This window comes from Staurois parvus, unplaced genomic scaffold (assembly GCF_062004578.1).
Source record: "Staurois parvus isolate SC_StPar_1 unplaced genomic scaffold, SC_StPar_1.0 ptg000183l, whole genome shotgun sequence".
Lineage (NCBI taxonomy): Eukaryota > Metazoa > Chordata > Amphibia > Anura > Ranidae > Staurois > Staurois parvus.
The window spans coordinates 3,508,867-3,521,098 of NW_028317979.1; the positions used below are offsets into that span (position 1 = coordinate 3,508,867).

At 37.4% G+C, this 12,232-nt stretch overlaps 1 protein-coding gene across 1 annotated transcript in view; it reads right to left on the reverse strand.

The window, feature by feature from the left end:
* Positions 1-12,232, reverse strand: part of DPYD (dihydropyrimidine dehydrogenase) — a 1,720,296-nt gene that overhangs the window by 266,215 nt on the left and 1,441,849 nt on the right. The window contains exon 19 of the mRNA XM_089677280.1: positions 636-778. Within this exon, the coding sequence (XP_089533406.1) occupies positions 636-778 (143 nt within the window). The remainder of the gene's footprint in view (positions 1-635; positions 779-12,232) is intronic.

Here is a 12,232-nt window from a genome sequence, read left to right on the forward strand (position 1 = left end):
CCACCTTTGTTGTTGGGTACTGCTTGTGGATGTCCCATTAGTTCTGTTTGATCTTTTACCAAGAGTTGTGTTTCTCAGTGATTGACAGAGAAAATATTATTTTTCATTGTACTCACTGTACAATTATTTTCTCTAAGTTCAGTAAGAGACACAACCCCCACCTTTCTTGTGTTGTGGCTTCACCTTTTATCATTTTTTGTTTTGTTCTTTATACTACCTGCTACTAACTGACTATATTGCAGTTTCAGATTAGGTCACCACCAACTATATATGCTTTGTTTTACTTACAGAAGTAATGACCTACTTCTGCAGGCAATTGTGTTTCTCAGTGAAATCAGAGAACAGAATTTTAGGGTGAGTACAAAAAAATTATATTATTTATACATACTTTAAATATGACAAGACAAAAGGTTGGCTTCCTTAAATAGTACAGAATATGAGCACTGCCTTCTTGGATCACCCTCTTTTACACTAGCAGAGCGAAAATGATTTCCCCCCAAAAAAATTCCTAGAAACTCCAGTTACAATTAATAAGGGTAATCTGGGAAAATATACATTTACTAGAAATGTATTTGCTTGTCTTTCATCTAAATTAAAACATTTGAAAAATTAGCACATTAGTACATATGCTTTACCTGCAAAATGGATGCTCCACTGTGAAGAAACTGCAAACCACTCTCTGCTGAATCAATTCCACCAGTAGCAAGTATAGGAAACCCAGGAAGAGCACGGGCAATGGCAGAAACTGCTCTAAGAGCAATAGGTCTAATGGCATTCCCTAAAACACAAACACAACAGATATATGACACTACAGAAGAAAAATACTCTTGTAACACAAAGTATTAAGACATCAGCTAGTTGAACAGAATAGAAAGAAATTTGAAGAAATAGGTCAGGGAATGCATGTAAGGTAGAGGCAGGGGCGGACTGACAACTCATGGGGCCCCCGGGCAATAGGGGATCATGGGGCCCCTGTGTCCTTGCCCAAACTCAAAAAAGCCTATGAAAAAGGTACCAGGGGCATCTCATGGGGCCCCTTACTTATCCCGGACCCTCAGGCAGTGCCCGAGTTTCCAAATGGTCAGTCTGCCCCTGGGTAGAGGATAAGAGAAAGAAAAGCAAATTGAAAGAAAAAAGAAGGGGGGGGGGTAAGAAGGAAAGAAAAGGAGAGGGCAGGAATGGAAAAGCAAAAAAAGAAAATGGGGAGGATGGAAAGTTAATACGAAAAGCAGAGAGAAGGAATGAAAAAAAAAACAATAAGATAATCGTACAGAAGGATGGAAAAATAGAAAAGGAGAGGGTAAGAAAGGTAATAAGAAACTGGGAGGGAAGGAAAGAAAAAGGAAAAAAAGGGGTGAAGGTGGGAGAAGGAAACAAGGAAAGAAGAGAGAAAGAAGGAAAAAAAAAGTTGAGGGAAGAAAAGAAAAAGAAAGGAAAGAAAAATTAAAAAGGTAAAGGGAATAAAGAAAATATGGGAAGAAAAGAAAGGAAAGGATTTAGGTATTAATGTGTAAACAGTATTTTGTGTAAACAGCAAGCTCAAAATATATTTTTAAAGTGCATTTTAAAGAGCAGTACATATTTCTTATCACACTTTCATGAGTATTGTAAGTGTTTGACTTATATGTTTATATCTTTAGAAATAATAGCTTCTAAGATTGCCAGTGATTAATATTTTCAAAAATTATTTGTTTCTTTCTAGTATGTGGCTTATAAAGTTTCATAAAATAATTTTCAGCTTCCAAATAAAACTAGCCATGATTAGCTCCTGCAAGCTGAGGAACTTAATAATTAGTTACTGCTGCAGCTCAAAGCCTCAGCTAACTGAAATCTGCACTTTATGTGTCAAGCACAGGCACATATAGTCCCTAGGCTGTCCTAACCTACTGTAAGAGAAGTGCAGTAAACATGCAAAACAAACCACTGACATACAATATTTTTTTCATTCCTATGAAGGAATAATTTATTCTCATGGATGTAAATGTGTTTTAAGCCCTTATGAAGGAGGTCATTTGAAACTCCAAAATGCCCTCAATTTTTTAATCTCTATGAAGAGAAAAAAAGTAAAAAAGTAAAAAGTCCTGCTTAACGGATAAGTTCACCTTTGGAACATGTTCCAACTCTTGCCTCCTCTTCCCTCAATCCCCCCCCCCTACCTGCTACAGCATGTGTGGCTCTGCCCACACGGCTGTGCCATTCATTTACCAAGGTCTGTGAATTAATGAACTACGGCTACCGTCGACCTCTGCGACTGATGGCTTGTAGTTCTTAATGAATTGCAAGGGTGCTGATGAGTGTCCTCGTAGTTCATTGATTCTTCCTGCCATTCAGTAACTGTCTGCTCTTATGAGATACAGACAGACGGCTGAACTGAGTGACTGCAGGAGCCTGGCATTGCACCCACGATTTGCTAATCACTGGTAAAATGCCTTACAGGCTGCAGAGTAAAATATAATAAATGCACATTTTTTACCTGCAAAAAAAGATGTGCTTTTTTTTGTAAAAGGTGAACTTAGCCTTTAGGAGTGAGTGTCAAAGCATACCTGCTGTTACTTATTATCCAGAACAATCTTCTCTGTAGATCTCTGGTGTAACTGAATTCATTTTGTTTCTGCAGCCCTGACTTTGGGATTAAACCATCATCCAACCTCTAGGTTGTACAATAAGAACACCCTTATTAAACACTGAGGCACTCTCATTGGACAGGGATATAGAAAATCAGCATGACAGTCCCAATGTCAGGGAATTTATAATGGTTGATAGGTAGACATTAAAGAGTAGCTTTCTGTAACAGAATTCCTACCATAAGGCAGGATGCCGAAAAAATAAACTGTATTTAAACTGTAAAATCCTAATGTGTAGTTATTTGCAGGAAGCTAATATAAATAGTAAACTTCAAGTACTTATGCCTGCTGTATTTAACCCTTTCACAACAGCATAACACATATATGCAGAATCCAGGGGGCGGGCTTTAAACCTGGAAGCCCCATATACAGTGTGTGTTCTTGTGTTTGTGCTGGGAGTGCACTCAATCATGTGCTCCTAGCACTGAGACTGGGCCTTTGGTGACAACCCTGGGTCTCTATTACCAAACAGGACCTGGGGAACTGAATCCCGATCACATGATTGCTTTGATAGCCTCTGATTGGCTATCACTGTGATTATTTAGTCTGCAGCAGGTGCCTCTGCTGTTTCCTTCTGTGAAGAGGAAAGACAACAAGGAGGAAAAGATACAATGTATCTATTCCCCCTAGCTGGAGAAGTCTGTACAAAAGGCCTGTTTAAAAAATAAATAAAGATTAACCAGTTCAATGCTTTACCCAGCTTAGTGAGCGTAGGTGTAAAGCTGCTTCATTCACACTTTGCAGCAAACCGCGCCTTTAAAAATCAGGTGAAGCTTATGCCCTGAAAAAGGAGAATGAGCTTCTTTTTGGGCAACAAACGTGCAAATTTCTCAACAAAAAATCTCGAATGGGAACTCTTGTTCCTACTACATGAAAGTATGAATGCAGCCTTAGTGGCGATGTAGGTGTCAGTGTTAGTGGGAGTGTAGGTGTCAATGGGGAAGGTTTACTAAAACTGGAACACTCAGAATCTGGAACAGCTGTGCATGGTAGCCAATCAGCTTCTAACTTCAACTTGTTCAATTAAGCTTTGACAATAAAACCTGGAAGATGATTGGTTTCTATGCAGAGCTGCACTAGATTTTGCAAGCTCTAGTATTAAGAAATCTCTCCCAGTGTGCCAGTTAGTGTCAATGTCAGTTATCTCTCCCAGTGTGTCAGTTAGTGTCAATGTCAGTTAGAGGCTGTGTAAATCAGAGTTAATGGCAGTTAATGTCAGTGTAATTGTATCAGTATCCACATCATTTAGTGGCAACTCAAGTGGCAGTTGGTGCCAGTGTATTTTAGGTAAGAAAAAAGTTTTGTTTTTTATTGTCAGTGTGAGTGTCAGTGTCAATATCAGTGCATTTAGCTAGGTCATAAAAAAAAAACAAAATACGTACTTTTGTTTCTTGGCCCTAGGTACAGGTGCAAAGAAAAAATCACACACACATACAGTATGTGGTATCGCCACGATCATCAGGAGTAGCAAAATTTATTTTGCAGGTTTGTTTGGTGTGTGGTACATTTTGTTTGGGTTGGTATATAGTGATGGTATGAAAATATACAGCTATTTAAAAAAAACAAAGCTTTTTTTTTTCCTATTTTGGGTCAATGTTTCTTTGATCATACAAAAAAAGTCAGGAGATATCCATTAACATTTAATAAATCAAAATATTTCCATGGTCTCCCCAAAAGTACAAATGTTACTAAAATTATCTGGGAATGAAAAAGCTGGAGCACTAAAAGTTTCCAACCTCCAAAACTAACAATGATCAATAATGGTGCTCTAAATCTAATCTACAAAATGTGAAGCCAATTAATAAAATATTAACGTGCTACATACTGTACCAAGTATGTTTTCATAAATATAAATACATATATTAAAAATACAAATAGTGACTTGATAATAAAACAAATAATAATTTGTTTTGACACTGGTCATGAGGGGGTTAAAATACACTTTATTATGTATACTCCTTGAAGGTCTATTTAAAGTTCACTTTTTCACAAAAAATCAAAAGCTGAACACACTACAAAATCCCCAAATCCCAGTTGCCGCTTCATTTACCTCTGTGGGTGTCACTGCCCACACAGGTTAGTGATTTGAAAGCCTTGATCTTCTTCCCTTTTTTTTGTTAGGGCTTCCAGGACAGATCTAGGGCTTCCAGAACCCCTGATCTCTGTTTGGACAGTGCTGATTGGCCCTGTGCTGATCACATGCACTCACCCAAGGGGAAAAAAAACCTCCCTAGCAATACACACCAAACTGAGCATGTGCATACTGTCTCCACACGATCTGTCTTATCAGGAGATAAGAGAGGAACACTGGAAGAAGGGGAGAATCAGAGAAGACAGGATCAAACAGTCTTTTTACACAATGCAGAGGATTAACCCCTTAGGTTCCACAGTGAGTATATCAAGCATGCTTTACTGCATATACTGACTGATTTTACTATTGTGGGCTTAGTAACATTTTAAAGTGGAACTATGTGCAACATTTAAAAACTTGCATATATGATACACTAACAGCAATATTTACTTTTCTGATTAATCCGTTACATAGGTATTAGCTGTTGATCCTGCCAGCAGAGTCTTTCTTTTTCTACTTCCTTTAGCAGGGCAAGCTGTCCACTTAAAGGGTTTGGCTTTAACTCCGTCAATTAAATATTGTTTTCCAGTGAAAAAAACAAACTATTGTTGTTACTACTTAAAAAGTGTAATAGCTTTAAGCATTAAGCTTTCATTTGTTTGTCGCATTTAAAAATACCCTGTCCACAATGGTTTTGTGTGATTTTACTGCAGAATGAACAGCACTGTCACCCTACTACAAGAATTGGAAAGTTAAAAGATCTACCGCAAGATCAACAGATAATGTAACATTTGATTTTGCCTATACTTACAGTTTAAATCTTTACCAGCTTTTGAAGTATCCATTATACTCAATTGGGAATGCTCACATTTGGCTTGATGCATTTTTGAGTCAGTTTACAGTCTACAATTATCTATGGAAAGTTCACCTAGATACAGTAATACAGTTCCTACAATTCTGACATTCCATGTAATGTACACACCCTCCATGGTAAAGTGGAAATTTCAAAAGCCTGCACAAAATATACTGAGGCAAAACAGGTGCTATAATGAGAGATAAACTAGCGTGCTGCCCAAAGTGTTATGAAATGTGCACAAATACCTACCCTAAACAAAGAAATATAAAGTGTGCATGAAAAATATATAGAAATATAGAATGCTTCCCCGGGGCTGCTGCCTCCACAAACTGTTTCCAAATCAGTGAATAGCAAAATAAACCAATAAAATGTGTGGCACTTCCCCTCTACAAATTTTACATACAAATATTACAGTGTAAATACTAACAATCAGATGGGAATAAAACATGAAATATATAAATACTGTAATGAAAAGCTAAAAACGAAAAAACAAAAACAAAGCAATAAAGTGTAATATAATAGATAATCCAAGGTGAAAGTCTGTGACACAAGTCTCTTTTATATACTAAAATCCATATGAGTGCTTCACTGTTATATACTGTATGTGAAAAAGCTCCACGTGCACTTAGTGCTCAGATTATTAAATCTTCGTGCAAACAACCACAGTGCTCATAGGTGCCTCTCACCTCAAGATAAGACCTCTCAGATCTAATAACGCTCAGAATCAGCAGACCTTTAGCCTCAGCTGCTCCACCTATTCACCTTTCCAATGCAGGTTAATAACCAGCCACAGATCCCACGATAAAACCACATATGTCTATTAGTGATTTTGATAAGCCAACCTTAGGCTCCAGCTGCTCCATCTGTTCACCTTTCCGATCAAGGTAAAGATACCAGCCACAGATCTAGATGATTCAAATCAAATGATACTGACCATAGTGTAGTAGGAATAAAATGTATGTAATTTATTAAAATATACTAAATGCACTCACTCATATTTGGCCAGCAGTAAATCACGCAAATACCAGTAATCATATAGGTCCCTCAGGGTTCATTCCACCGGCATCTGACATGAAGCACTTTCACTCGCCTAATCCTACATTACGCGTTACGCCACGCCCACGTGACATCCTCAGAGGATGGGCTAAGTGACGTGACAGCGTAATATATGTAATAATCTGTCAGTGTACAAAGTACCATGGTGACAGATACTCCAGAGCCACCTCTGTGGCTCTATGAGACACACAGAGAGTGACTCTGCCCCACCTCCTGCTCCCTCCTCAGTGGCTGTGCCAGTGGCTCATGCTGATGTGTCTCAGCCAATGAGTAGGAAGAGACCTGGGAGAGCTGCCACTCTCGTGCACAGTGCTGGATCGAGAGGAGGATCAAAAGGGGAGATGTAGGAGGGAGAGAGATACACACTGAAGGTTATTTACCTTCATGAATAGAATGCATGAAGGTAAAAAACCTTCAGTCTTTAAAACCACTTTAATAGTTAATATGGTCAGTAACAGGGTTAATGAGCAGAATTCTCACCATGAGCCATGATTTGCAAGATCCCTACTGTACCTATCTTGTTCAGATCATCAAGACTGCAACATGAATTTTCTTCTCAGTTTTCCAAACTTAAGGACATGCTGAAATGTACATTAATTTTCTAAAAAGAAAATCTCTGCATTTGAAAATCTCAGCATTAACTGTTGTTCTTGTCATAGAATTGTTATATAGTTAACATGCTTAAAAAAGAAAAAAAGTCTTTCAAGTTCAGTCTCCTGTTTTAGACATTGAGAAATGCTCACACCACTGCAACTCTTACACAACTGCCACAAGCTGTGCCCTGGTACATTGTTTGAATTTATTGGGCTTTGCATAGTCATCCTAGGATAAACAAGGTTACCCCATGTATGTGTGAAAGAAAACAACATGCCCGTAAAGCTAACAACATAAACCATCATCAAGTCAAGCACTTGTACAAATAGCCATAGTAAAAATTAACAATCAACCCAGCAATGTTACAGCACACCATCTGGTCTATAAAGATGGAACTATGTAAACTGACAGAGCTTGTGTAATCAAGTTTTATTATGTATTGTGTGCTATTTCTAGCTCTGTCCTGTAGGTGGCTTCCACAAACTGTACATTTCAAACAACTTATTAGCAGTATTCTCCTGCTGTCATATGCAGATAATTAGCAATTTTTTCAGATAACCAATTTTGGTGGAAATAATTGTAATAGAATGCCCTGGACCAACTTTTAGAAAGTGTAATAAAAGTGTTAAAATAATCTCTGACATTTGCAAATGCCATTAATTCACCTTTCCTTTTGATAATACAGTGGCATTATGTTTAAACAATTACTAGATAACACAACAGTTTAATGATACAATGTAGTATGCAGAGCTCTGTGAATATATTAAATGTTTGGGATAATGATTTGGGGACAGAACATAATATCGTACTTTACTGTCTGGTAGGTGAGTTTGCAGTAGCTGGCGCAATTAATTGCTAAGAAAATAATCCATGGAATTAAGTGAAGTTATTTGAATGCAGTTTATGAAAATGTGAACCTCTGGACACACACACACACCTCTTTAAAGCAGACCTAGCAATCACACTAAATCAAAAAATCTATCATTATGATCACCACCCTAGAAATACATGAATTATTAGTTGATATTAAACATCATTCAAGAAAAGAAAAATGTAATTCCATTGCCTCAAATAGAAATGGTTAATATAAGTTGATTGTGACCATAGAAAAACAATGCACTGTAAAGCTGGATGAACCAAGCTTTCATAAATCTGAGTATTTTATGGTATTCAATGGACACTTTTAGATCTCTGAAGGAAACTTCTGAAATTTGTATATCTACGTTCATTACTGCAACATTATACACGTATAAGAAATATTTTAAAACAAAAAGTGAACTTTTCCTCATTTAAAAAAAAATCATAAATAATAATTATACTCATCACAAATATATATAATTGCAAATAATAAAAACGAATCATGTATTAATGAATACATACCTGCATTAATGTATGTATGATGATAATAAGGTCTGACAAAACTAAAACTGAGTGGAGATAATAAGGAACTCCTTTCATGCACAGTAAAATAAGGATCTTCACCAGCACACCTTGGTATGCTGTTGAACATTCTAATTTATGATGATTATATGGTGGCACCATCCACTAATTCACTACAGCACTCTACAAACTGTGTACAAGCCCATAAAGAGGATGATGGATACAATTAAATATTGCAGAGTGCCACCCTAATTTTCACAGAAATGCACATGTTGGTATCAAACTGGTCACAGACATTTCTTAAGGGTCAGGAAATCAATAGCGGGTGTTATGGATGGTGTGGTGGCAGCTAATGTTCAAGTGGTTAACTGCAAAGTTTCTCTGTGTTTTGGAAGATCTTTTTGTACAGGTGAGAGTGCAATACATCACTTTATGTATTTTATGTCTGTGTGGAGTATAACTTTAAAGATCAAAGTTAATTGAGCAAAATTTGTAAAACAACTGGTATAGGCAACAGTGGCTTTCTATGACCCCCCTTGACAGTGAGTAAAAAAATGAATATGCATTATTTGACACACTGAATATTGTACACAATGTATACCTGAGCAAGCTGGATAAAACTTTTTATTAACAAAGCTTCCCAGCATTATGCTGTCAGGTAGCTGATAGCATAAACTGCAAGCACAAAACTCTCTTAAATTTGCTTATATTTTGACTTCCTTGGTTTCTCCTCCCCCCACCTTATCAGCATGCTAATGACATTTAAAATATAGACTTTCTCTTTTCTTTACAGACCTTATTTTAGGCCCAGTGTTGTCATTACTGGGCTCTATATGTAATTCAGCCAGATAATGGCTGGTGGAAGGGGCTGTCAGAATACTTTATGCACACAGGTAGCCAAAAACATTACAACACCCAGCCTCAGTGCTCCTCTCTCGAGCCCTCAGCCCCAATGCAATCAGTGGGTTGGATCTTGGGAGCAGGTACTGCATGTAACTAGCAAAATGCCTTTATTTGTGGGTGTCAGTCTGAAGGAGTCATTTCCTATTTGCTTGCAGAACACCCTAGTTAAGAAACAAAATTTAAGAAATGAAAGGGGAGGACCAAGGACAGTAAGACTGGAAAGGACTAGATGATGTCCTCCAGCCAAAAAATAATTCTCTATCTGACTTTCTGCAACTTCTAATGTACGCAATGGGCAGGGAAATCAGACCAAACATTTTTTACTGAAAGAGAGAAGCCTGTACAACGATGCAAGACTGAAGCTAAGGCTGGAGTTCATCTTTACAGTGGTTGTAAACCCTTACATATAGCCAGTGAAGTGACTAGCATTAGATGATACACACAGATAAGACAAATCCCACATATTTTAACCTGTACCCATTTTCTTGAAGTCCTCTCTCCCCTACAGCCTCCCAAAGCACATATTTTACACAGCATTTATGAACTTCCAGAGGCAGCAAACAAGGATCTGAGGTCAAACTCTACATAGCATAAAGCACAAAGCTGAGTGTAATCTGAGACCTGAGTGGAGGTAATGACACCTTCCTACATAGTCTCATAGGAAAACATGCAATCACCTTCTGTGTACTGGAGAGGAGCAAGGCCATCTCCTGGAATTCTGTGAGATCAGCATAGATTATTGGAAGTGCCTTATGTATATAGTAGAGGGAGGAGAGAAGGAGAGAACAGATAGGAACTATACTAGGTACTTTGGTTTGAGGCAAGTACACACTATAGAGGGATATGCTTTGTTCATTTTTAATTTCAGAGGTTTACAACCCCTTTAATATTTGACACTTCAGTTCAGTTTGGAGAAGGACTAATATCCAGCAATACAATAGTCAGGGCCTGAGAGACCTTTTAGCAGTATGAGGCAGAGGGTGTGTCAATGACCAGGTAACAACCATCAGAAAAATGCATTTGCTGAAGGGCTGCCAGTGGCATTGGAAAGACAAATATTTACCACAAGGCATATGCTGATAGCTTGTATGCTCAGCTACTGCATTCTGCATTCAATAAAGATGATACTGTCAGGCAGAGTGATCTTCTGTCAAGTATAGTGCTAGCACAGCATCAGTGCAGAGAGAGAGAGGTTCATAAGTGGGTGAATGGAAAAGTAACCATTGAGGGGGTTCTATAATTTTCACATTGAACACCACTGCTATAGCTGAAAGGGTTTTTTTTAGTTTTGAATAAAGTAGGGGAGATTTACTTTATACTCTCCTATCAGGTTATATTTTTTTGGCTGTTCCCAGCTAGAGAGATTTCCATTCCCATTCTGTTCTTTAGATGTAATAAGAAACAAGAGGAAGTCTCTACAAAAGTGAAGGAAATTCCTGCCTTAGACAGTTGTTACCAAAACATATGTCAACATGTACCCTCAAGTTTTGCTTTGATAATGTTAAAATGTTGGATTTTCCATTACTTTCTGTCTCAGTAGCAATTGTGACCAATACAGTGATGAATCTTACCAGAGACACAGATAATAATAAAAAAAACTTGACAGAGGGTCTAGCTCCTCTACACTCTTTCATTCACTTTAATAAGGCTGATTATCTTTCTAAGGAAACTCCATGTCCAAAAGTAACTGAAGATATCCCCAACTCTGTGAAAGAAAACAAGGCTAGTATGAGTATTTGTGTATGCTTATGCGTTGGAACCAGTTTAGTGCTAAGCGCATACCTAGCAGCTCATGTATCTAAAAAAAGTTTTTTGTTGCAAAGAACTATACACAACTAGAAGTTGGAATGTGAGAACTATAATAAAGCAAAATTAGATATAGCTGAAAAAAAAATGTCAGCATACTGGTAATCAGCACCCTGAAAGGTCACTTCACTTCTGAAAATCACAGGATCTACTAAGCACAAGACGTCTTAAAATAAAAATGAAGTAGCCCTTATGTCAATAAAAAGAGGTCAAAATCAGTGATCAGTTACACACTCTGAAAATGGCAAACTGGTCTCAGACTAAATGATTCAATATTACAGTGATTAATGTCTAAGTTCCAATTGGAGAAGCCAAATGGCTTAGTGTAATATTTTGTACATAATTTAAGGTGTTCCTGCGTATAACAACAGCAGAAGTTGTTACATTCATCATTTGTGGCCAAACACTAGAGCTTGTAGTGAAAATAAATCAAAATTATATTTGAGGTTCCCCTGACAGTAGACAATGTAGTTGATGAAATAATATTCAAATGTTGCCAAATATGCTTTAACAATAGTCTTAAAGGCAGTGCTAGACATGGATATCACAAGATGTTAGTATAAAGATAAGAATGACTATTTACTATTAAATCAAGATGAAAGAGTTCTATACAATCAGCCAAAACAAAAACTAACCTTCAAAAACAGATTTCTTTAAAAGTCCTGATTAAGGTGCTTATCATCTTTGTTGAATAGAAAACCCATTTTGTGTGTACCTCTCATAAAATAATTACACCCAGGGATTGCTGGGTTAAAACCCACAAACTGAAATAGCAAATGGAAAGCTGGCAAACTTGTTCATGGAAGGTGATGACTTTTAAGGTGCAGGTGGAATACAGAAAGTACAAAGGCTGTACCTACTTTGTTCTATAGTGATGTAGGGGATCATCAGGGGGACTTGCTGTGGGGAATGCCGAAACTAAAACAAGTAGAAGAGGGAGAC